Below are 27,098 nucleotides of genomic sequence, written 5' to 3' on the forward strand. Positions count from 1 at the left end.
TGTCTAGATAGATAGATAGATAGATAGATAGATAGATAGATAGATAGATAGATAGATAGATAGATAGATAGATAGATAGATAGATAGATAGATAGACATTTATGCGCCTTATTCGTTGATGTTATAACAATAATTATAATTCATGTGGTACTAGATAGCCTGTACACATTTCAATAATAGTAACTCTTAAGAAAGACCACCAGGATTAGATTTTATTTTTTTTAATTTTTTTTTATTTACGCTTTCAAGTATATTACATTGTTACACATATCACAACAAGTTTTTTAAATAAATATAGCGAGGTAGGGCGAATTGACTATACATGCAGTCTTCAAGTCAGCTACTCCGCTAACTACAGTTAGTTACTTAAAGTTAAACCATGAATGACAATACGATTGAATAATACAAAAATATATATGAGCGTTGTTATAAAAAATAAATAAATTATAAATAAACTACATGCAAATTACCCTGAGTCCACATGAGCCTGAAGACCGCAATACAAAATACACATATGCAGGTTCCAAATATATACATATAGATATATAGATATATAGACTATCAGAAAAGAAAAAGCGCTTACAGACGCATAGCTGAACAATAATTGACAGGGAAAGAACAGATTAAAGCACAACAATTGAAGATCACACAACACAGCACAGGCAACAAATCACACACAAAGAAAAGCCACACCATGCATTCCTATATATTGAAAGTTCTTACTATATAGGGTGTATTGGACGTATTATCTCACATGTTGAGAAAGTATGTGTTAACAGGAATGATGATATATGCACCACAGCACACTACTGATGTAGTAAAGCCTCATATAACTTAATTCCTAGAAGATGAAGAAGTGGATGAAGAAACACTAAAAGAAGAAGAAGTGGATGAAGAAACACTAAAAGAAGAAGAAGAAGAAGAAGAAGAACAACAACAACAACAACAACAACAACAACAACAACAACAACAACAACCATGACGACGACGGCAAGGAAGAACGTGTGTTTTTTGATGCTGAGCTTTGATGTACAATATTAATGGTGTTGCGATGATGACGATAGGAAATTAAACGTATTTAAAATAAATGCTCAAAAAAATTCAAATGTAACATAATTTAGCAAGTAAATATCTGTCTACTTGTTTCTTAATATCAGAACTTGTAATGTGTACCATGCAAAAATTTAGCAATGTTTTCGATAAGAAAAGTTAAAGGCCATTTATTAGGTGACATCACAAGATCTCCGTGTCCCGGATGTTTGACGTCACAACTATAAGAAGAAAATAGTTTGCAGGAAAACATTGTATAATATTGTTCTGTAACAACTCGTTTACAGCGTTCTCGTAAAATATACGCGTAGGGTATAATATTTGAATATGTCTACACCTGCTAGACGAAGGCTTATGCGGGATTTTAAGAGGTACGTACAGGAAAACTGTTTTAAATTACTCATTGCATTTCATGGTGAAATCAATCATGGCGACGAGGTTGGCATTGATTCCGTATCTGCATGGCCATGACTTACTTCCAACAATAGTATAAGGTTTATTTATATTTTGTTTGCGAAAGTAGTATGCTACTTAGATTTCTAGCAAAAGAAAATCTGCATATTGCATTTGCGTATGTCCCATGTTCCTGAGTTAGAAACGTGGTCGTTGCAACTTGCAGTGCACTGACAGTAGGCTTTAATACCTAAAATCAACGACTACAAATACATACTGACTAGGCCTACTGTGTCAGTAACTTCAGGAAGGTTGCGTTAAATACCAAACCATGGATTTACATTGATGAAATATAAATGAGTTGTGATGTTGTGATCAAGCGAAACCACATGTTATCTAGGTGTGCCATATTCTGGGAATACTCAAGAAAAACTCATTATGCAATTTGGACCATGTGTTGCGTGATGATGTGATGTGCCACTATTGCATTAGCTCTAGTAACTATAGCCCGCGAGCAGTTGCCGCAGGGCTATAGGATCTTTTATTACCAATGCTCGGGACCAACTTAGTAACGGTTACTTGCGGCTATAAAACGTCTGTGATAGGCAATTAATGCCTCTTATCCAAAGTGAATATGTCTTAAAGCGATCATTGCGAGTTGTTTTCAGCATTTTTTAGTGTTTTTTCTCACTCTCATGATGCCTACCGTTGTTGCTTGAGTAACAGTAATTGTTTGAAATAACAAAATGTCTTAGAACCGCATGCAAAGACAAAATCATGCACGATTACAATTTTGCGTTCTCTTGTTGATTTTCGCTGTCATGTCTTGCACTTTTTCACGGTACCGCGTGAAGTCAGCAAGGGTACAGTAATGCAAAAATTGCACCGGAGATATTTTTGGTCAGATGTAAACACAGAGGTGCATAGTAGCGTAACACAAACAAGAGTAAGTTGTAACCTCATAAATATTAGTCTTTAAGAGTCCTAGGGACTATAACGAAGACGGAGAGAGAAATGGATCAAATCCTCGTTGCGTACCGCCAGCGAGAATACTTATCACACACAAATAGATGCCCCTTTGTATTAATTATGTTCGTTTGTTTGAGACGCCATTTGTGATTTTTGAATGTCTTGACTCGAAAAAATGTATTGCTGGTATGATGTGGTCAAATCAATTTTTCTATGCTATAACTGCATAAAATATTGGTGTTTTGAATGTTGGTGTAATCAGTGACATTTTCGCTGTCAGGTGAGACTATATTCACCTATATTTAGTTTTTCTGAGCAAAATTCTCGCAATGATCGTTTTAAGTTATATCTGCAACTAAAATTTAACCTCTAACTATTGTTGAAATGGTCTGCTTGCGGTATTTCTTGTGAACGAACATTCGATTTGCGAACTTCAAACTGCCATTTTTGGCGGTGCTGCAGCAGCGCCAGTCAGCGGGTTGGTCCCTAGCATTCGTAATAGAATGTACTATAGTCCGCGTACAGTTGCCACAGGGAGCTGGCCTATAGGCTCCCTGCGGCAACTGTACGCGGGCTATAGTACTAGAGCTACTATTGCATTAGATATAATAATGTAACCCAACACAAGAGTAGGGTTACATCTTACAACGCAAGTCTATTCTTTTCTTTGGAGGAGCCTCTGAGTGATTCACTCAGGGCGGTTTTATGGTGCGTTTTTCGAGACTACAACTTCCAAACTGGGTTTATTCTAAACACGAACCTTTCTCTGCTATCCCGGGACTTACTATGTATCACAATACTCTGTATTAAACTAATATAACCTGTTACAAAATTTCGAAGCGACGAGCGGCGATATTTCGAGTGCCATTTCTGGTGACCTGTGATGCTGGCTTTCCCAATGTGCATAGCGATCGGCAAACTTCGGTTTGAAGAGCGGATCCATCACGGGATGCCTGAGAAATAGCACGTGATGTGGCGCGTATCCTTCACCGACCAATCGGAGGGCTCGCAGCGCACTAAAGCCAGAGCTGACCGAAGTTTGCCGATCGCTATGCACATTGGGAAAGCCAGTGTCACAGGTCACCAGAAATGTAGGGACAGTGATTTTCCGTTTCAAAAAATTGCCTTTTCCGTTTGGGGAAATCATGAATTTCGTTCACAAGTAAAAAAAAATGGAAATTCCGTTTTGCCATAGAGATTGTACACACCAAAAATGCAAAATTCCGTTTACATATATATTTGCATGAAAAAAAGGTATTTGATACAACCTTTGAAACCGGAACCGGCACCGAAACACAGGGCTACCAAAAGTCGTAATTGTAAGTCATTTCGCTTTGAAACTTGTCTGAATGTAAACCATATCACTACCAATGCTATTGTTGACTGTTTTTTTGTGATTTTATTGAAATTTCCATGTTGTAATATGTTCAAATTACGTTTTACGCGTTTTTCCGTTTGAAAACATCTTTTCCGTTTCCAATGGCCGTTTTCGTGTTTTCGGTCCGTTTTTCGCGATCGCGGAAAATCACAGTCCCTAGAAATGGCGCTCGAAATATCGCCGCTCGTCGCTTCGAAATTTTGTAACATGTTATCTATACTATTAAAGTAAGATATTTTGGCTAAAAACTTCGGAGGGGGTGAATGGCTGGGCGTGAAACGTACCACCACGTGTCGACAATGATTCCGTATCCTGCCTCTCAACTTTGGAAGAAAATGTAACCTCCGAAAATGTGATTTTGCGAGGAAAACCTTGAAAATCTGTACACAATCTATAATTAGAACGAGGGATATCTGTTGTCTATCTCCAACGTGTTAATCATGTTCTGTAACCATACCGCCCCAGTGGCCGAATGCATAAAGCATCGTACTCCAAAACCATTGATTCTGGGTTCGAATTCCACCTTGCGAAAGTCTGTTTCTTTACTTTTGGACTGTTTAGTATGTACTTCTGCCACTTCACCGTTAATTTCAAAATGTAAAATTTCCCACTACATTTAAACGTTTAGTAAAAATCCAGAATAAACTATGGTACATGATAATAATAGCGCAAACTGACGGGAACACTTTACGGAAGCCTATGTAGGTTACAGATCAAATAATATTTTATTTTTTATATAATTTTATTTTGTTATTTATTATTTTTTACTTTTTTATTTTAATGTCTTTTATCTTTTGATTTCTTATTATTTTTTATTGTTTAGGTTGGGATGGGATGGCATGGGATGGGATGGGATGGGATGGCATGGCATGGCATGCCATCAGATGTCATTGGATGGCATGGGATCGGATAGGATATGGGATGCGGTGCGATGGGATGGCATGGAATGCGATGGATGGATGCATGCATGGATAGATAGATAGTTGGATTTTTTGGGGTATTTTCCTTTCAACCAAGCGGTCACCAACTGAGTATTGATTTCCCTGGGTAACGCCGGGTATCCCGCTAGTATTAGTTTAATACAGAGTATTGTGATACATAGTAAGTCTCAGGATAGCGGAGAAAGGTTCGTGTTTAGAATAAACCCACTTTGGAAGTTCTAGTCTCGAAAAACGCACCATAAAACTGCCCTGAGTGAATCACTCAGGGGCTCCTCCAAAGAAAAGAATAGGCTCGCATTGTAACCCTACTCTTGTGTTGGGTTACATTATTGTAACTACTATTGCATAAGCTTATTTACTGGAGCATTGTTTTTGTAAATATAAGTGTGACAGCTTGAATGTTAAAGAAATAGTTAAATAAGAATGCTGTGCTGAGCTCTACCCTTGATATCCCATCTCCACCATGTATATGTGCGGATTGTGAAAGTGTACGTGTATGGAAAAGTCGATTACGTACAAGCTAGGCAGGGGCGTGTACAGGGGGGGGGGTCCAGGGGGTCCGGACCCCTCCCTGCTCGCGCAGAAAAGCATTCAAAGGGGGTCTAATTTCAAAAATTTTGTGGGGGAGGGCCCCCCAGACCCCCCTTCGCGTGCTCGCAAGTTTGGGTTACGGGTAGACACAAAATTTGTGAGGGCTGGTAAAAATTGCTGTTACCAGCCCTCTGGTCCGGGGCAAATAAATCTGAATTTCGTGCCCTGGCAACTTCAAGGAACAACAGGTAAACCGTGCGTAGAAGCAAAGGAGTAATGCAAATAATCTTATTTCTATGATTATATAAATGAGTGATTATATGTATAATATTGTTTATATATTTATTAATTTCTAGTATTGGAGAATGTTTAGGTGTTTATAATTATATTTACCTGTGTGTCAACAACAAGAAGGTAACATTAGGTTTTGGTGTCAACAAAAACAATTTCTATCTATAATTGTAAATAGCATAATCAATCAAAATTTGTAGTGTGGTTTATATTCTATACAAATGCGACTATGAAATGTAAACAAAAGTATCCATTTGAGTATTTCTAAGTGTAATAAATTTAGTAACTAAACGGGTTCGGGACCGAGTGTTCAGATAGGTAAGGTAGTTTTGTCAGTGCATAGGTTTAGATCACCCAACAGGATTGTAGTTTCTATATAACAGTGAACCTGTCACATGCATGTATGTAGTGCTAAGCCCATTTACTGCAATAAGAGTTTATATACAGTTGATTGTAACAGCTAACATATAGCTGCTAGTGTTGTCTTATTTTATTGAATAACTGTATCCGTAGGTACTTGGAATTCTGTAACATATGGTTACTAACTTACTAGAGTGCTGAGCTACTTCAATGTTTTGAGATGAATGCAACAGCTGCTGCATGATCTGTGGTACTGCTGTGTCAGATAATTCTGTTAACAACACCATGGCATGGAGTCTCTGTATAATTTATTCTCTTAATGTTGTGATTTAACAAGCTGAATGTCAAGTCAATCAAATTACCTGCCATTTAGTCTGACACTATTCCGTGATGGGAATTTTTCACTTTAGCCACCAAACATATTTTTACTCAAACTGTTTTTCCTGGCAGGTTACAAGAAGACCCGCCAGCGGGTGTGAGTGGCGCACCGACAGAAAATAACATTATGATGTGGAATGCTGTTATATTCGGGTGCGTATGCAAACTATACTATTTATTGTATTGAGAGAATTTTAGACTATAGATTGTGAACATTGAAGATCGTAGCTTCATTTTATCCAATACCAGGGTTTCTTCTGAGGAAAAATTAGACAAAGGAGGTAATGGCCAGTTTGGGGATAAAAACGCGCATGATGGATTCAAAGGGAATAACGGAAAAGTGTAGACCCCGCGTCACATGACTCAATAAACGCTCATGGCAATCTAAATATGCCAGAAGCACGTGGTCGTGGTGATCTATTTATTTTTGGTTGACACTATTTTGACAACGGCGGGTAAATACAGGAACATTTTCACAACGGCAAAGTTAAATTTGACAACGGCGGTGCACCACTGCACCTCTTATGTGTAAGAAACCCTGAATACCCTCTTTAATATGACGGAATTGGATAATGTTGAGCATTTATATTTGTACATTAATGCCATTTAGCTACTAATCTTTGCGTGTATGTATGCGTGCATGTGTGGGCATCCTATAGGTGTAATGGTTTGAAATTTGATCATAGTAAGTACAGTCTCTATAAAATTAATAGGTTAATGGTAGTACATATAGGCTGACACTTGACAAACTATGTATGGTCAAGAGTCATTAATTTTAAATGTTGCATCTTCTTGGGATAAAACGTGACCAGTTTTGCACGTGTTTCCGTCAGTTACTTCTACGTGTTTAAAGTTCACGACCGCGTGCATTTAGATTTCATTTGTACAAACATTTGTTTATTTGCCCAACTGAGCTCAGTTCACAGATCCATCTGAAGTGCAAAGTTTCCATGAAGGGTGCAATATTGGTGTCTTTGTTTTCCATTGAAAATTTGCCTGGTAGCCTGTCTTCAGATCTGGGTTGCTGCCAGAGGCTGGGAAGCGGTGATGGGGGTGGGGGGGGGAGGCAGCATGGGTAACGCGATCCGACACTCACATGACTCAACTCATGTGGGGCACTGCCTTCTTCCCATGTGATGCTAACATCATGCTGGCTGCTTCAGACGCTGCGCATTCGCGTTCGCACTGAGTCAGTCTTTGTTACATTTCCTGCTTCAGCCGTGTGCAGGTTGTTGCCGTGTGGGTGCCTTCTGCACGTTTAGAGGGAAAAGCACTGTGAACTCTCCCAATATGATGTGTGTGGTGATGGGGGGGGGTCGAATGTAAACTAGTTGCGAAGGCTCTGGAATAAGAATAGCTGCTCAAGCTCAATGTACAGTAAATTGTACAGTCTGTATAGTAGCGCCTCCTTCGATCACTTATACGTGTTTGGAGTAAGAGAACAGGGAATTGTTGCCAAAATCGCAAATATATTGTATAGTAAAAGTGTGATATTTCATTTACACATCCTACTACACGGAATACTGAAAGTTGATATACTCTATGCTGCGCAATGCTTCGTATCTAGACATTACTGTATGTGTCATGGTGTATACAGTTAACTTCTGTGCTACAGTATACAATAATTAACACATGATGCTGCAGTCTTCACGAATGAAATTTCTAAACACTGGACCTTCGGTCCACCAAGCCAGCAAAATTTACTGGACCGGACTAAATATTACTGGACCAATATTATTTAGACATTTTTGTCAATAAAGAACAAAACAGTAATATCGTTTTGTATTTTACCTATAATAATACCTTCTACACACTGCTATGATTACAGTAGTAATACCTATCAAATATACATCACATGCCTTCTACACATGCACTACAATAAAAGCTGCAAAATAGAACAACAAACCTGCGTTAGTATTCAGTGAGCATGTATCACACAGGCACTTGGAACGTCTCAATAAAAAAAATTAATGGTAAATAAACACGAAATGTACCAAAGTCTTAATGTTTCTCTACTCTATTTCGCCTATAATCACCTGTAAATGCCGGTCAACTGCTCATCTGAAACACACAAGTACACCGCACGCCCGCCCTGTGCTGCGTGCACAAACAACATGAATAAGAGAGTTATATCATTCATACCTTCTACACACTACAATAATGACAGTAGTGATACTTATCAAATATACATCACATATACCTTCTACATACTGCAATGATAACAGTAGTGATACTTATCAAATATACATCACATATACCTTCTACACACTGCAATGATAACAGTAGTGATACTTATCAAATATACATCACACACCTTCTACACACTATGATAACAGTAAGGATACGGTTTTACCTATCAAATATACATCACATACCTTCCATACACTGCAATGATAACAGTATAGTGTCTGACTGTCACCTATCAAATATACATCACATACCTTCCATACACTGCAATGATAACAGTATAGTGTCTGACTGTCACCTATCAAATATACATCACATACCTTCTACACACTACAATAATAACAGTAGTGATATACCTTACGTCCTATCAAATATACATCACATTCAAATTACAATTCAATACAATTCAATTTATAAATTCATTACACACTCGTGTTCAGAACGCCATATTATTATTATTAATGATCCATTTGCTTTTAGTACCGCATTTTACACGACGCAATGCCATAAATTAGACTGGTACTCGCTCCCACCTCTCGGCTTAGTTGCTCGTTAGGCGACTTGGTTGCCCAACGAGCAACTAAGCTGAGAGGTGGGAGCGAGTACCAGTCTATGCAATAAATTAGAACGGACGCACGCAGGCTATATATATGCGCAGTCGTTGATCAAAGTGACGTTTGGTTAGCGATGAAACAAAGTTTAAAAAGTGTTATTTATACAGCAAGTAGTCTCATAAATACTTTGATAAATTATTTAAATACTGTAACTAGAGTGGCTGAAAAAAATGGGTGGACCGACGGTCCATTTAACTTGTTAAATTTACTGGACCGAGAGCGATTTTGGTGGTTTCGGACCACGGTCCACCGCCTAACGTCGAAGACTGTGCCGGTGTGTGAACATTTACATAGTTGGCAAATAAATTTCAGTTGTTTTTCTCCACTTGCAGGCCACATGATACACCATTTGAAGATGGAACTTTTAAACTGACAATAGAATTTACAGAAGAGTACCCAAATAAACCACCAAATGTTAGATTCGTTTCAAAGATGTTTCATCCTAATGGTGAGTATATTGCTCAACTGACCTGAAATTGTGGTATTTTATGGTGATACTGCCGGGTTAACGTGTGTTGAGTGCCTTGTCGTGCCAGCTCTACTACCTCTGCACAGAGCACTTGCCCATTCTGAGATACAGCAGTTAGTAGTTATGATATTGGCACTATTTGCCCCTGCATTATCTTTTATTGTAGACAAAGGGCAACGTTTACTGCTGTGAACTAGAATTTCAAAGTTTGCTGTTTATTGTTCCAGTATACGCAGATGGAAGTATATGCTTAGATATTCTACAGAATAGATGGAGTCCTACATATGATGTGTCAGCTATTCTAACGTCTATTCAGGTGAGCAGCTACGTGTGTCATTATAAGAGATGTATGTTAATTTGCGTTTCACATTGACTATAATCGCTGTACATATGCTGTATAACTTGTAAATTCTACCTTTAAATGGTCTACTGACAGAAATGTTCACATGAACGTTGAAATCCTGTTGTGGTACCCCTATTCCACAATTTTTGTCTTTTTTTCAAACGATGAGTACTAAATTTTTGCTACCTAGTACACTTATTCGTCAAAAGGGCGATAAACAGCGTTTCTTGATTGGACGTAGCTCTTTTGGAGCTGTTTATCGTAAAAGTCTCACAAAGGTTCAATTGTGTCGGCTTGTGATACTAAGGGCGCGTTTGTTTGGTCGGATCCACGGATCTCGATCTGATGGATTCGTTGATCTGACTGTTTGTTTGGTCGGATCCACTGATCTCGATCCACGGAACCCGACCCTTGCTAGCGAGGTGGATTCGAACGGGATCCAATATGGCGGCCCACGCCTCAGCCAATCACAGCTTGTTCTTTGTTATGAACCATCCCGTGATAGGTCACAGCGAAACGCGAACCGTTGAAAGTGAGTTTGCATTTGTTTGGGACAGGGTTCGATCCAGTGGATCGAGATCCGTGGATCCGACCAAACAAACACGCCCTAATACTAAAGCAGGAGGCATAGGGTAGCCCCCACCTGGTAGTCTGGACCCACAAAACTGCCTTTTAAAACTTAAGTGTGAACAGTTGATACCATCAACCAGTGCACTGGGTGTAGGCGAGTGGTTTGTGTAACAGTGTGTTTGTCTGCAGTCAGCGCTGACTCGCGATGTGTTCGTGCACTGGGTGTAGGCGAGTGGTTTGTGTAACAATGTATTTGTCTGCCGCAGTCACTTTTAGACGAGCCGAACCCGAACAGCCCCGCCAACAGTCTCGCGGCGCAGCTCTACCAGGAAAACAAGCGCGAGTACGAGAAGCGAGTAGCGGCAGTCGTCGAGCAGAGCTGGCTGAGCTTCTACGATGAAGATGAAGAGGGCGCCACGAAGCAGGCCGAGGCAATGGCGAGCGGCAGCAGCTGAAGCAGCGTCATTCTTGAATCGCCGACGCGACGACGGCATAGAAATAATTGGGTTCCCATTGTGATGTAAAGATGGGGCGCGCGCGTGTGTGTATAGGTGTAAATGATCTGTATTTGTCGTGCATGCAGAGTCAATCGAAACCAGTGTTGTTGTTTTGTAAAACAAAAGACAGAGGTAATTTGGTAGTGATCTGTCGTGGCTGCGTGGTAGCGCCACCTGCGAGAATGGGCATCTGTCCCTTTGCAGTATTTAGGATTTGGATTTATATTGACATGTGTTGCTTGGGCATGTCGTCTATCAGTCAGATCTTGTGACAAGGAATGCGGTGAAGATACAGAACGGTGATTGTGTGTCACACACACACATTTGCTCGTCGCACTTAATTATGTATCTCGAGACAGCTTATGTCGTTTCGAATACAGCTCTGCCTGGAATTGCTACGTTTGTGTGCCGATAGAAAGCAAGTCTTGGAACACCGATTCAACATTTCTCATAGGCAAAATTTTGCTGAATATCCCTAGCGCTCTACTCATGAGCGAGTAGCTTGCGTAATGAGTTTAAACAAGTATACAGGCCCTGGGCAGATTCCTAAAGGGATTACTATGGAATTTTCAGATGTTTTCTTTCGAATTGGGGCAAACCGATTTGAACGTAGCGTTAATGTTTTTTTTGTTAAAGCATTTGTAATCGTATTCATATTTATATTGCCAAACAGGCGCACTGTTGCAGAAGTAAACGCCTGTACACTTGTTTCCGTTATTGACCTGATGAGGCGAATCGTACGTGTGACACTAGCTGAGTTAGGAGCAAACGCACTACATTACATTGATGTCTATAAACCAGGCCACGAATGCCTGTCGTTACGGAACCAGGTGATTTGATAGATAATCTCACTAAGGGAAGAAAAGGGAGTGGTTAAAAGAAAGGGTCGTTCGTCCAAGCACGCGTATATCAATGTGCACAGCAGCATGTGCGTGCACGTCTGCCTGCCTTCTGTGCACCAGGCTGTGATAGAATCACGAAAACAGAGAGTGTCGTAGGCAGGGTCTGACTGCTGCTACGGTGTCTGTCATGTGCACTGGATGCATGCGTCGTCGTCCCTCTTCTGGTTGAATGCCTTTGTTCAATAGAGGGCGCTTTTCACGGTCCCGACTCTGCGGGCTCAATGCTGGCCACTACTATGTGTCCAGTTTTCGTGTTTGTAATTATTTACCTTTTTTGAAATTTGGCTAAAGCTGTTGTAATGGGTATTTTGCCAATGATTGTGCTATGGTACACAGCGCCGATCCATGGCTTTATTTTACATATGTACACATAATTACATAGTTTGACTTGTGCGGCCGTGCCCTATTTCACCTACTACTACAATATGTGTGCTAGTTCCCATTTAGAAATTAAATTGTGTGAATTGTACATAATATAATTTTTTTGTAAAACATGTAAATATTGTTGACTGTTGCAGTAGCTTATACATAATACATACTTTAGTCAAAAGAACAGCCAAAAGGTTTTCGGCAAACATTTGTGCTACGTGTTACGCATTTCCGCCTTTTCACTAAACATACATGCCGTTGGGCCGCGCTGGCCATGCCGCGGGTGACAGCCGACTGCTTCACTTGTCTGCTTTATGTTCATCTTGATCGTGGTGCAGCGGTGGACCAGCACGTCGGTAATTCTCGCGCGTCGAAGCTTGTCGACAACACCTGCATATTTAATCGGCCGACTAGCGTCGCTGACGGGAGAAGTGAAGTCAAACTCAGTGCGTGTTACTCGATGGTGGTGAGTGGCCCCTGCTGTGAGAGTCGGCGGTGATGTCCCCGCGTGGGGTTGTCGCTCGCTTCTCCCGTGCAGCAGGTTTCGTGCGGCAGCAAGGTATCGGCTCCCTCTGTAATGCGCCGCTGTTGTGAATCAATACCCGTACAGCATGGTCGTGGTGCGAGAGATCACCTGGGGTGTAGTTGGGAAGGCAAGCGGCTTTGACACCAGGTGACGCACGCACGCGCCAGGAAAAGGGAATCCCCGGATGGGAAGAGGAACGTCGGTCGTTGTGTCTAATTTATTGGCACGACGAAATTTTGGCGTCAAGACGGGGAGTCACCGGCCGTAGAAAGCGTGTGTGCATGTATCGGGTGTTGGATCTGTGATGGCAGTCGCTATAGTGTAAATCGATTTCGGTGAAGTTTGTGATGGGTGATGGTGGCTGAGCTTTTCGTATTTTGTGGCAAGCCGGTTCCGTGTTATTACCGATTCCCCATATTTTATCCCTTTGAATGTTAGAACGAAGTATGATCTCTGTTTAGCAACGTACTGGGAATGTGCTTCTTGGCCATGTTGTTGAGCAGGGATGCCGGCTGATTGCTCGTTGACTGTCTCACCCTGAAGATGACGAATACTATAGCTAGGTATAATTGCGAATTGAACAGTCGATGCAGTTACCATCAGTACGGTTCTAGGTGATGCTGTCTATACGTGTAACGTTGCACACGTATACGGCTTATCTAATCATGCCAGAGCTACGTTTTACTACACAGTATGAAGTACAGCACTGTATGTTGTATTACCTATTGGAAAGCAGACTATTTATGCGGAATGTGGAAAGTATAGATAATTGTGAGCCCGTCGGATAGATGTGTCTACCATTCACTGCTTTCGGTGGTTTAATAACTTATCCATGGCACACTGTGTGTACGTACATTCACTGGTGCGAATTGTGCACGGTGCTCTCCTCGCACTATTCTTCTTAATATATTGCCATAGTGTGGTCTCTATGTGTGCCATACGTGTACCGTGCGTGAGTGAAGTTGTAGAGTGCATTTTACGGTCAGTAGTGTGGTGTAGCACTATAGCACTGGAAATATTGGAAATGCGTTTGAAGAAAAATAAATTATGTTTAACAGCCATGCACTCTCTCGTTTTTCACTGCAGTCTCTCGTTTGCTGGCTTGCGTGTTGTTATTTGATTATTCTCTCTAAATGCCATTGTATTATTTCTTTCACATGACAGCTTCTTATACACTCAACTGTTTAGATGTTCGAAGCTTCATCATTGATTTTAGATGGCTCTCGTACCTATCGTAAATTCACATAAAATTTTCAACAAATATACATACGATGCTACCTTTATAAACCTACACATTTGGTAGGAAAATAGTTTTATTTAAATTAATATTTAATATTAAATATCACCCATACACAATGATAGTTACACATGTACACATAAGAAATAAACCCATCGCAACCATATCAAAGCCATGACCTAATTAAACATTTTAGTACCACATAATCGCAAGTGAATAAAAAAAAACTATTGTGGGTTGTGAGTGATAATCATTTGAAATAAAACCCTTGAATTTTTATAATGAAGCTGTTTACTTTACACAAATTCACTGAAGTGGTTTTTATGTCCCACAGACTCTGTACATATATAGTAAGCCATATAAAGGTTAGCACTTGCCCAGATTTCTGCATTAATTTCAATAAAAATTGAGTTGATTTACAATACCTTTTTAAGATAGCACTGGTAAGATGCATGAAGATTGAAGAATATCGATAACTACTCGATGGCAACCTTAGAGATTTTACTATTAGATGCAGTTAAATTGGGCATTAATTGTATTACAAACTATTTCCAAAGTTTAATACTAGTGATATATAAACGGGCATGGCAAAATGTTTAGTGTATGTACCATGTTAGTCCAGTGCATCTTAGATCATCACTGAGGGGCAGTACAAGCACTACTGTTACAAATAACATATTGATGATTTAAAAATAACTTGTTATTATTACTGCACAGCAAAAATTGATATGCCAGTTAAACAAAATTCAATTTAACTGAAAATTGTGAAAAAAAACAGGAGTTGCGTTATCTCTAAGCAAAAGAAAGGGTTAAAACAATGCGATACAATGGGGATTATATACCAGAGTTACACTGCTCATTAAAGGATAAAGAAGAAGATAGCTTATGTATCATCATATGCTATGTTCAAGTGTTTACTGAAGCTAGACATGGCAGTGTAACTGAACATTCTTGATCTCTGTTTTAACATCACATAGCAAAAATATCAAAGTACTCTTGGCCGCTGTGGCATGCACATGTTGTAATATGCATTCTGGTCCCAGAAATTTACACTTTTCCATCCGCACCAGCCCTGCAAACAAAGCAACGTACTGCAGACAAGATCAAATTATTTGATCATTACCTATTTATCTATAGCTGATTACCCTGTATGGATGTATAGATGAAAATATGTGTATACCAAATCTATATTCCTAAGATACAATCAGGAGTCTATCAATAGATATATTGATAGACTCCTGATACAATATATACCAATCCCTATATGCATAAGACTCACTACATTACTACTTACTACCATCACAATTGCATTTAACTGAAAATGCCAATATTGGTATGACATTGGTATGACATTGGTAGGGAGACGTGACCCTAGGTAGTGCATAATTTCCGTTAAAATAGATTTAAATCATGCTACATACATGCCAGCTTTTCAGCTGCAGGCTACAGACTTAGACAGGGATATTTCTTATTTGTTAATTTAAGAGGAGAAGGATTGCAATATCTTATGAACCACTCTTAGTTTTAGTTATAATATGGACGAATTTGGCCTAAAATAAAAAAATTCTGTTAAACAGCAGTTAGGTATAACTATAATTGCACTTTTGTGATTAGCCCTCGGTTTGTAACATGCAAAATAAATCGGGAATAAAAATTCTAGGGTATAGTGGCCCTTTAAATAATTATAGCAGTCTATGTTACGCTGATAGGGTCTATGTCCCCCAGGGTACTGCCGGAACGTACCCTGGTACTAAATACTACTATCTAATACGCCGGACCGTACCTTGCCTACTCCACTTACGAGTCTAGGGAGCCGCCTACGCCTACTCCCTAACCCTAACCCTAACTCTAACCCTAACCCTAACCATATCAGCTAGATAGTTACCAGCGTACGTTCCGGTATACCGTACCGTACCCAGGGTACGTTCCGGCAGTACCTTAGGGGACATAGACCCTATGAGCCTATGTTACAGTGTACGTATGTTCATGTTTAGCAATACCTTGGTCTGAATGACTTTAAGGTCCTCTCCTCCAGTGTAGTGTGGATCAAGAATGAGGAATTTAACATCTCCTGTTACCTCATTCCAATCCACACCAAGAATTGTATGTGCCAACACACCACCACCTATAAAAACAAGATTTCCATATACTGTTCCTTAGATGCAATGATCACAACCCAACTCAAACTAACTGTGCTGTGACTGTTAGCGCTGTGGTGTTGGTTCGCTGTATGGCTGTGACAGAGATTACTGTGACCGTGGTTAAGTGCGTGTCTGTAGTAGAATACTGAACGTTGTAATGTGGAGTACACATAAATATTATTTCTTACCGATCATGATGGGTGTGCCATGCACCTGGAAATGAACAGCAAGCTCTCTAGCTTTGGTGCCCATCTCTGACCCTGCATTCACAAACAACAGCTTGGACGTGACCTGAAAATGCAACCAGAATGTATTTATTATATAACAGCAAATCTATTGTGCGGCACACAAAGTGAGATATTTCCAAACCAAAGCTTAAAATTTTCAACCAAAATGAAGTATGGTAGAAAATCTCACATGCATATACTCGATAAATAGCCTACTCAAAAATAGCCTGAAGCTAAAAGAAGACATTTAAAGAACATACCTGCAACAGATGATCTAAGACAAAGCTCACTTCACTGGAGCCAATCCATTGCCTGGAGTCAATAAATGTTTTAGGCTTATCTCCAATTTCCACTAGAGCCTGCGGAAGATGCATTATCCGATTAAATTCATGTGTATAATTGATGTACAGAGCCAGAGCATAACTATTAGAATAGCTCTATGAAAATATGTGTTACCAGCCATTAATGCAGAATGTCTCTCCTAAAGATTAGTGACCAAAAATAAGTTCACAAATGACAGAACGAAGCTGGACTTCATTGTCGCCACCAATAGCAATATATACCTCTTGGATTTCTCTGTGCGTTGGAATGCTTCTGTTAGTGTAGCCCTGGTGGCGGAACCAGGAAATAATGGTCTGCAGAGACCTATACGCACAGCCCCAGTGGTTGTCATCTATTCGGTCTTGCATGTAGTGGTGGTACGCATACACACCCTGCACCAAGTACTGTCTTCCACCATTCACTGTACCCAAAAATATGTAAAGCAGTTGCAATTACCAAGTGACTTAATTTGTCTTAGTGAACTTTAAAGTGAAATACTGTACCAGTAGATAGATAGTCACTGCTTGCAGATATGTATTGCTACAACTGAAAGCCCCTATGAGAACAAAATGCCATGACTTCATGTACCGTTGATAATTTCCTGTTAATTCGTAGATGTTGCCTTCGGCATGGCATGACTCAAGATACTATATACTTTACAAATACATATACATATATAATATATATATATATAGTATCTTGTCTTTGGTATATTCTTGTTTCTTGCATTCGATTTATAACACCGTACATAATATGGTTATATTACGTTATATAGAGATAGAGTATAGACAGAGAGTATTATATAGAGTAAAATATACACACGCTCAGTCAAAAGGAAAACAATTTAAGGATCAGCATGACATCTGTATTGAACATGAGTTTAAAATGCAAAACAAATCGATCATAAATGAAAGTGTCAATGACACTGTAGCTCACACAAAAAAGGACACAAATGAGTGAGTGAGAAGAAGTCAGTTTTAATTGAGCAATCATCGACGTACATTATAGAAACGAAGAGTATATATGGGAGAACTCCCATTATATACTCTGATAATTATGTGTAATTTTTTTATGTGAAAATAAATGTTTGAGATGTGAAAGTCTGAGATGTGGGCGAGTGATGGCGTTACACTAAATGATCGCCATTTAACGTTTTTATAATATTCAGATTTAGGCACTGCCTAAATGCGGAGCTCCCGATGTGCAACGTGTAAGATTGAGAGGATACGCTTATTCCACGTAGCTGCTATATACCACGTGACAATGGTGTTTCCCTGCCCATAACACAACTTTGTCAAAGGATAATTGGTTGCATGGAAGTGTTTACTTCGTATGAGTTTTTCTAGGCGGTAGCACACGGTTTCCATCTGTATATCGCAATAATAATTTATAAAACCAAAATGAATCACAATTTGTGATGGTAGATGGCGCTATACCCGCTTTGATGTTAGCGGATGCGTTCGAAATAAATAGTTATGCTGCGTTCCGACATGTTTTGTAAAACTTTACTCTAATATAGACGTTTTATCGGCAGGGTGGCGAGGAAAACCAATTTTTCATTAAAGATATTGTCAATGAAATCTTGTAAAACAAACCAGACGAGTGTGACACCACAGACTGTTTATCTGCGTGTCTATATAATATGCCTATATAATTGCCAAAACCTACCTAATTTGCATAATTTTTTTCAAATATCAAAACCCCTGTAATACGTTTTGGGGCCAGCCCTTATTCATTCACATACCAAAAAATTCCAAAATCCAGTTATCGTTGACCGTAGCCAAATGTTGACGGAAGGACGAACGGACGACGACGGCGACGACGACGACACCCATGGCAATAGCCTCATCTTGACGATGTCAAGGTGAGCTAAACATGGTCTACATGCTTACCACCAGATGGCAAAAGCCCTACATGAGGGTTAGTAAGATACCCGCGATCGCCTGGCTACATGCACTAAAAAGTGCATTCAGCCTTTTTCAACAATGGCCGATCGTCTGGTAGGTGTAATCTCTCATGCAGTTCTTTTCGGTAGCTCTCTGTAATGAACGCGATAAAAATGGATATCAAGAACAAGAATATTTTGCATCACTCTCTAACTCTAACATGCTGAAGCAATTGCGATTCTATTATAAAATATTCTATTAGGACGAATTAGGTGTTTTTTACCTGCTAGTAGGGGAATTTCGGGTATTGCATTCTACTCAGTTCTGCCCTTTCTGGCATACTCATAAATGTTAATGAATTTTGTAAATTCCATTTAGCACAAGATATAAGCACAAGAGAAGCAAAGAATGGTATGGAATTGACAGTAAGCATTTATCAGGTTATACAGATAACACATAACTATAGTTACTCACTGGATAGATTAGCAGATCTGCAAGTTAATTAAAACATATTCAATATTAGGCATTCCTGACAATGCTAAGTAGAAATCATAACTACAATCATTCACAAGCATGACTTTGTATACCTAGCGCTGCATCATCCATGCTGTCAGGATATATAGTTGTCACAAGGTGTTCAAGCATGTCTGGGTTGAAGTGGTGGGGCCTCATCAATGACGACTGCACACACTGTGTCGACATAATTATCACAAGGTTGTAAATTATGTAATTTCTGACACAATCTCTAATGCGACAGCAATCGCATTGTTATGCAATGCTATATATACATCAGTGCTTGACACTCGGGAAAATTTATTTCTTCTGGCCCAAAATGAAAAGTGGTAGCCCAATTTTCCATTGGTATTTCTACCATGACGTACAACGGTACATGACTTTAGGCCCTACAAGCTTGTCACATTGAACACAAAGCCACATTTGCATCATGCATGCCACATTTGCAAAAACGCAGGGGCACATATGGAACCACGCTAACACGGCGACAAGTTTTAAATCAGCATTATCTCCATTTACATAGGAAAGCCGTGTCCGCCGAGTGTTGCGATAAATCGAAATCCGAGCACTTGTTTTGCGCTGTGTTAACGCCGAACAGAAATTGTACTCGCCCAAAGATTTTATTTTGGGCCTGTAATATTTTGTTTTTGGTATTTTTTAATCGCCCAGCAGAGGTTTTGGTCGCCAATGGCAACCGGGCGACCGGCTGTGTCGAGCACTGTACATTGTGTAGACAAAGAGATCAGGTGGATATACTATTGATAATAGTGCTAACATATACCTTGTGGAATTTCCTGAAGCTCAAGTCAATGGCATCCAGTTGGCGGCACACAGCTTGACACAGTACGACCGTCATTTTAGCAGCAGGATCAGACTCCATCACTATGGCAACTGCATCTATGGAAAGCTGGTGTATCACAGTGGTAAAAGCCTCTGAAACATAAAATAAAAATCACTGGGTAATCGCTCCTACGTGTTTAGCGAATTTCATCTTGCTTTAGTAGACTTGCTGCTATAATGTAAATCATCATTTAAGTTTTACAGCAATATATAACATTTTACAAGACCAATTTCTAGTATTTCACTGCTACATACAATAAACTGTCATTATGCATTGCATATATATTGGGCAGCATGCCTCCTTCATGAATGGTTAAATTATTACATACATCTATCTTACCTGAATATCACAACACTACAGTACATCAATTTGACATTCTTTTTAATTCCTTCCATGGAAACTGCACACCTAACGACAGCCTGTATCTTAATTTGGCACATGGGAATGTAATTACGTTGTCTATCATGATGAGCCGGTAGCGTTATTTCTCATACGTACTCATTTCTAGCTGGATAACAGGTATGCACGTGAGAGTCCTTCCAACAGCATTATCACCTGTTGTCTGTAGTAGCAGGCCTACATCCACAACAGCCTAGAGCAACAACAACAGTGTTGTTCACCATCACCATCATCGTCATCACCATGCACCATCATCGTCGTCGTCGTCGTCGTCGTCGTCGTCATCATCATCATCATCATCATCACAACCACTGTTTTAATCACAGGCAACATCATCACCACAACTCACGCACACTCACTCGTTTCTGCACGGTCTTCTTTTTCGCCTCCATCGCTCTAGCGTCATCTGTCTGCAGTGATGCCCACAGGTCAGAGACAAACATCAGGCTACTGCTGGCATCCTTCTGCAGCAGCACATTGCTCTGCCGTACGTGGAATGCAGAGACGTTGCTGCTCACCAGCTGCTTAAGGTCTGACACTGCACTTCTGATACTCGCCAATGTCTCACCTGCAACACTTTATAGACTCAACAACCGAGCAGATGTATCTAATACAATACCGAGGATGACGATTTTTTCAGACTTCACATTAGCAACCAACTATGAGGCTAGACAGAGAAAGATTCTGCTTTTTGCACTTCTCATTACATACGTTATAGTTTAACAGTATACTGGTTTATGTTTCTATATACCTCCTACATCAAGACTACTTGCTTCTTGGTTAGATGGAATGCAGACTATATGACAGAATTATTCAACATATAATACTTACATATATTGCCACTAAGGTCAAAACTGAGTCGTAGCTTGCCCTGGACTCTTAGCACAACTTTATCCGAAGGCACGTCCGAGATGCAGCATGCAGGCTGAGATATAACTGTGTTCCTGAATAAACCAACAAAAAAGTGTGATAACTGTTTAGACCTTTGGTTGATATTCCCTTTTGATAAATTCTTTCTGATGTTTAAAATATAAATTCTATAATGTTAAAACTATAGGTTCTGCTACAGGGAGTCATAAGCTAATACCACATATAGTAACTTGTTTCAAGGTGTCAACAATAAAAAGGAGATTACCCAAATAAAGTATACGGTAGTACGAATACATACACCCACCTGATGTCATACTGATAGATATTACTGGGCTTAACACCCGCCACTAAATGTACTGCTACAATGCATGGCGACTCACATCCAGAAATCTCCTGCAACCACAACAAATTATCAATGTAATGAACCAATGCACAGTTATTTACTATGTCTTACCTGCATTTAAGAAATGTGAAGGGAGTTTCTCATAAGTGTATATATGACATTCGTTTTTCCAACATAAGTTGCAAATTAAAAAGAGACAGTATTGCATGTCAAAACATTACACTTAATTGTTCTATTTTGATTATTACAAATGGTTGTTTTCACCTAGTTTAATTCTGCTATGACCCACCTGAAATTCAGCAGTTAGATTCTTGAATGCAAACTGCTTTACGTGCTCCTCGGTAATTGTCTCCTGACTACCATAATACACACCACATATTCCTACACCTGGAGCAATATTAAGTCACCATAATTAATCAGTTATATAAGTTATATTAAGTTATTATAGGTTCATGTTATCAGAATCGAAACTTAGAATTGTTGACTTTACATGGACAGCTCTATGCCCTGGGGAGCAGGTTCAGGCTACCACCTTCCAAATTTCGGTATTGTGCATACCTCCAGGGAGAAGAACTAGAGTTTCTTTCAGCTGGCTAACAAGCGAAGACAATTTCTGAACACGACATGAAAGTGCTCCAATTACTATCCATTTCTCTCGATTCCAAATCCCACACAAATAGCCATATGACTCAGGTCCAACACAAGACTCCAGTGCCTGAAAAAGTTAACATTTTATAGTAAACCATCGAAAGTTGCACGCTTGAAGATGGCTTTCTGACCAACTTCTCTCAAAATTCCTTTATAAATATAATATTTCTATCATAATATGATCAGGCCTATAGGATTGCCTTTTTTCACCTCGTACAATTTGCAAAGGAACAGAGGATATAATATATATATATATATATGTAATAAAAACTTTAGACAATACTCATAATCAGACTGGTTCATAAGTCTACCTGCAGGGCTACGGTACCGCTGGCATTTGCCACCTTCACTACATTTTTACTTGATTACTTCATTAGGACAGTCTTTGTACACTTCTTTTCCCATACCCATCACCTGTTTATGCCTTGCTTAGCGCAGATGATAATGTGAACAGTGGCTATAGTTTTTCATGTGTGGCTAAAATTAACTTTGGTGACTCGTCAATGGTCACTCATGTGATCAAGTCTTCAAGTCTTGGCTCAAACTTTAAGACATCCAGAGGGAGCCCTGTACCTGTGTAACTCTTTGTTCCTGCTACAAAAGCTGCAGTGGTAGGAAATAGCAGTGAACCTTTGCAGCATGGTACGCTATGCTGTACTGTGTACGTAGCCCGTAATACGTTAGAAAACTCTAGCCAACAAGATAAAACATCCTGATTTAAGCCTGCAACTCTGGAGTTCAATGCAAATCACCATAAATTGGTCAGATTGAGATTTGGCTGTTTATCAAACGCAATCATACCGAAAATACAAATATGCAGCCCTAAATAATTTAAATAGTGACAGTGTTGCATTGCGTCGGCATCACTTATAGCCTGGCACGCTTCGAAGATTCACTGAAGTTCCATCGCAGTGTCAGTTGCTTGTATACTATACTACTTTACTAGCCCTAGTGCCCAAACATTTATTTTTATATTGATTAGCTCGATCAAATACCAAAGTTTAGCCAATACTACTGCTTTGCAAGTGTGTGTTCTTGCTTAGTTCTTAGCTATGTGACTATGTCATGTCTATCATCTCTATGTCTTCTTACTATATTACTTTGTAAATTTTAATTTTATATTGATTTATTGTATTGCATTTTCACTATTATATTCTTTCAGGGTATGAAATTCTGATTTTTTTTGCACCGGCCCAGAGGGTTAATTGGCAACAGAAGTTTTTTTTTTATCAGCCCTCACCATAATTTACCAGCCCTCACAAATGTTTTTTTTTTCAAAAAATTAAGATAGGACTGTTTCACCGACTCTTGCTTGTCCGAAAAATGTTGTAGTGTGCGGCATCGCATAGTAGCTGTTGAACAGACTATAATGCAGATCGTGAATGATGTCCGTAGTGTTTTTGTCAATGTCATGTTTCACGCTTGTATTCTTGATTTCAAATTTGTAAGATGTTGATAAATTATGGCGTGATATCCTTTAGGTAAAACAGTATTGTAGGCTATTTGCTCATTAATGCTATAAATATAAATGTAGGTACTCGCTCACACGGCTGAAACTACCGCCACCGGCTCGGAGGGCCGGTGTTTTGCCAATGTTACGGCCCTCCAAATAATTTGCCGGCATATGCCGGTGGGCCGGTGCTAATTTCGTGCCCTGTTACTTATATGCGATTGTTTCACTTATTGAAGTTATTCATTGTCATAATCTGTATGTTTTACAGTTTCAAACAAATAAATTGAATTGAATTGGATTGTATCATTGTAATTAGTAATACGTACTATAGTGTAGTACTAACTACTACTACTAGTACTATAGTATTAGTACTATAGTATACGTACTACCAGGGGTTAATAATGTCTAATGACAAACTTATTATTGGGGTTTGTCATTATTAACCCCTACCCTGGTACTACTACTATTACTACTGCTGAGAGGGTCTATGTCCCCCGGGGTACTGCCGGAACGTACCCTGGGTACGGTCCGGTATACCGGAACGTACCCTGGTACTATCTAATATGCCGGACCGTACCTAGCCTACTCCACTAACGAGTCTAGGGAGTTGCCTATGCCTACGTCTACTCCCTAACCCTAACCCTAATCCTAACCATATCAAATAGTGACCAGGGTATGTTCCGGTATACCGGACTGTACCCAGGGTACGTTCCGGCAGTTCCCTGGAGGACATAGACCCTATGAGCAGTACTACTAGTAATATAGACCGAATAATTCTGTCCCAGATAACCTTTTTTATATTTTGAGGGTTATTGGGACAGAACGGGGTGCATTGAAATTTCGTGATATCCCATGCAAAATGCGATCGCATGCAAAATTCATGCGCTGCTAATGCGGCACGTCCGCCGGTATCGGCGGGTAAAAAAGCCTACCGTTCCCTTCTACATGGCTTTACCTTGCTACTGATGTGCGTGAATATTCACTTAAATCGTTATTCACTTCTTAAAAGATTGTTTTTCAGAAACCTCGCTTCATTCCACTTTAGTAAATCGCATTCGCCATTTACAAACAATCAGACCAATCAGAGCGAGCCTTACAATAGCCTGGTTTTCTCTTGTATCTGTGGCGCTGTAGGAGGGCTAGAGAAAATTATTTTAGTCACGTGGGTTCGTGCGTTCCACTCTGGTTTTGTTTCAAATCTAAATTTGTATTCCGAATAAATTTCTTCTAAGTAGTCCATTGTGATTTTCTTCTAAGTAGTCGACGTAGTACCCAAGTTAATAAAATATTTCCTCTAACCCTACAGCAGCGCCACAGATACAAGAGAAAACCAGGCTATTGTAAGGCTCGCTCTGATTGTTTGTGAATGGCGAATGAAATTTACTAAAGTGGAATGAAGCGGGGTTTCTGAAAAACAATCTTTTAAGAAGTGAATAACGATTGAAGTGAATATTCACGCACACCATTTACAAGGTAAAGCCATGTAGAAGGGAACGGTAGACTTTTTTTACCCGCCGATACCGACGTACGGGCCGCATTAGCAGCGCATGCATTTTGCATGCGATCTCACGAAATTTCAATGCACCCCGTTCTGTCCCAGTATAACGCATCCAAAATATAAAACGTTATCTGGGACAGAATTATTCGGTCTACTAGTAATAGTACTAGTACTAGTCTTACTCTTACTCTTACTCTTATAGCTCCAAGAAACGGTCTTGCTAGGGTTAGAAGACCGTTTCAAACATTGGCTGCAGCTAAACACGTAGTTGTCTTATTTGCCAAGTATCGCCAAAGAACACTTCACATGTGATATACCAAATGAATCAGTATACATCCACCTTCTTGTAACCAGCAGTGTGCTACGATGTGCTGGGTACTTACGGGGTTACAGCAACTTTTTGAGACTAATGCAACCAAATTTATGAATTTGCCACTATGTTAATTGTATCATTCCGACTGTGACTAAAATCCGCAATGGATCGAACAAGGGAAATTAAACGATCTGCGGTCCTCATGTAAACCACCCCTACATCCGAGAACATGTCATCTAAGGTTTTTACAAATGGCCCAGACATTTGTGAACATCGTTTCACTTGCTTTGGTGTATAATTGCCGTGAGAGCCATCGTGCAGCTATTGTACTATTTTTGTAGTATTTTCTAGCGAATATTTTCCGTTTCGGGTTTTCCGTGTCTCTCTTCCGTTGAGCATGCGCAGTGTAAACATGGCGGGTAAACAATTAATCGTGTAAAGCTGCTTGGAAAGTTGATATGCTGTGAGAATTAGCAGATTATACCATGAATTAAGAGATACATTCTAGTTTAGAAGCAGGACAACTGTGAGTTAACGTTCATATTTCAAACAAGGCAAGTCAAAGGTGGTAATAGAATAGTTTTATTTGAGATATACACAGTTATTCATCTAGATCTGCAGAGGTGATAGGTTTTTCGCAGTGGCTACGCGTCCGGAACCGGTCGCCTAGCCTCCAGGCTACGCGTCCGGACATCCACTCCCACAGTGATCGCGCGACTCTCGTACACGCATGACTGCGCAGCGGGACGCTCTGCGGCCGTCTATCCTTTCATCCGTCGATCCTCTCTCGCTCTCTCTCACACACACACACGCACACGCACACCTCTCTGAGGCTCTCTCTCTCTCTCTCACACACACACACACACACACACACACACACACACACACACACACACACACACACACACACACACACACACACACACACACACACATGGCAATCAGCAGAGCGTCCCATTGCGTAATCATGCGTGTACGTGTCGCAAGCTCACTGTGTGAGATGGATGTCCGGACTCGTAGCCTAGCGGCTCCTCGTCCGGAACCGGTCGCGTAGCCACGGCCTAGGATTTTTGTATGGAAGGGTGTCAGGCTGTATAGACAATCGGTCGCACAGCCTGCATGGTCGGGCTATTAGTATTAGTAATACTAATAGTATTACTATTACTCTTAAAAAGGGGGGCTTATGTCAGGCTTGCGAGCCGACTCGACTGGAAGCAACTGGATTTCGAGCAACTGAAAGCGATCGGCAGCAACTAGTTGCGTCCAGCTGCTCAGAACTAAAATACGCATCAGGCGTGAGTCTACTATGTAATTAAAGTTGTAAAGTATGATACCTTTGGCACAGAATCATGTAACACAAATTTCATCATGGGGGCTGCCATTTTGAAACCGAACCCTTCCGAACGATGGCAGCGACATCAGCGGAGTTTTCCAAATCTGTCAATGTCTACATGCGCGACACGTCACAGAAGGTCACGTGACCGCTCAGGAACCGTCTCACACCTTTTGATGATTCGACTAAAATGACCGTAGACCACAATATTATAATATATGCAACTAATTATCTGGTGACAATATGTCTTGTGTTTGTATGGAAATTAAATTTAATGTTAATTATTAGTTCCTATAATACTATTTAA

General features: G+C 40.0%; 3 protein-coding genes across 3 annotated transcripts; 1 reads left to right on the forward strand and 2 right to left on the reverse strand.

The window, feature by feature from the left end:
• The first annotated feature begins 1,256 nt into the window (after window positions 1-1,256).
• On the forward strand, window positions 1,257-13,833 carry LOC106808319 (ubiquitin-conjugating enzyme E2 A). Its single transcript, XM_014810983.1, has 5 exons — window positions 1,257-1,421; window positions 6,364-6,444; window positions 9,425-9,540; window positions 9,789-9,877; window positions 10,741-13,833. Exons 1-5 carry the CDS (start codon window positions 1,378-1,380, stop codon window positions 10,927-10,929), a joined length of 519 nt encoding a protein of 172 aa, XP_014666469.1. The 5' UTR covers window positions 1,257-1,377; the 3' UTR covers window positions 10,930-13,833.
• Window positions 13,834-14,035: 202 nt separating this feature from the next.
• LOC106808318 (ufm1-specific protease 2-like) lies at window positions 14,036-17,112 on the reverse strand. The gene is made up of 5 exons (XM_014810982.1): window positions 16,937-17,112; window positions 16,634-16,732; window positions 16,335-16,437; window positions 16,006-16,130; window positions 14,036-15,077 (listed from the first exon to the last, which is right to left on the reverse strand). Exons 1-5 carry the CDS (start codon window positions 17,060-17,062, stop codon window positions 14,991-14,993), a joined length of 540 nt encoding a protein of 179 aa, XP_014666468.1. The 5' UTR covers window positions 17,063-17,112; the 3' UTR covers window positions 14,036-14,990.
• Window positions 17,027-26,890, reverse strand: LOC106808316 (ufm1-specific protease 2-like). Its single transcript, XM_014810980.1, has 11 exons — window positions 26,793-26,890; window positions 22,105-22,261; window positions 21,836-21,933; window positions 21,508-21,596; window positions 21,165-21,277; window positions 20,693-20,901; window positions 20,433-20,526; window positions 19,875-20,026; window positions 19,168-19,270; window positions 18,587-18,733; window positions 17,027-17,115 (listed from the first exon to the last, which is right to left on the reverse strand). Exons 1-10 carry the CDS (start codon window positions 26,838-26,840, stop codon window positions 18,651-18,653), a joined length of 1,146 nt encoding a protein of 381 aa, XP_014666466.1. The 5' UTR covers window positions 26,841-26,890; the 3' UTR covers window positions 17,027-17,115; window positions 18,587-18,650.
• Between the last annotated feature and the right edge of the window lie 208 nt (window positions 26,891-27,098).

Source organism: Priapulus caudatus, unplaced genomic scaffold, assembly GCF_000485595.1.
Source record: "Priapulus caudatus unplaced genomic scaffold, Priapulus_caudatus-5.0.1 Scaffold268, whole genome shotgun sequence".
NCBI classification, from domain to species: Eukaryota; Metazoa; Priapulida; class Priapulimorpha; order Priapulimorphida; family Priapulidae; genus Priapulus; species Priapulus caudatus.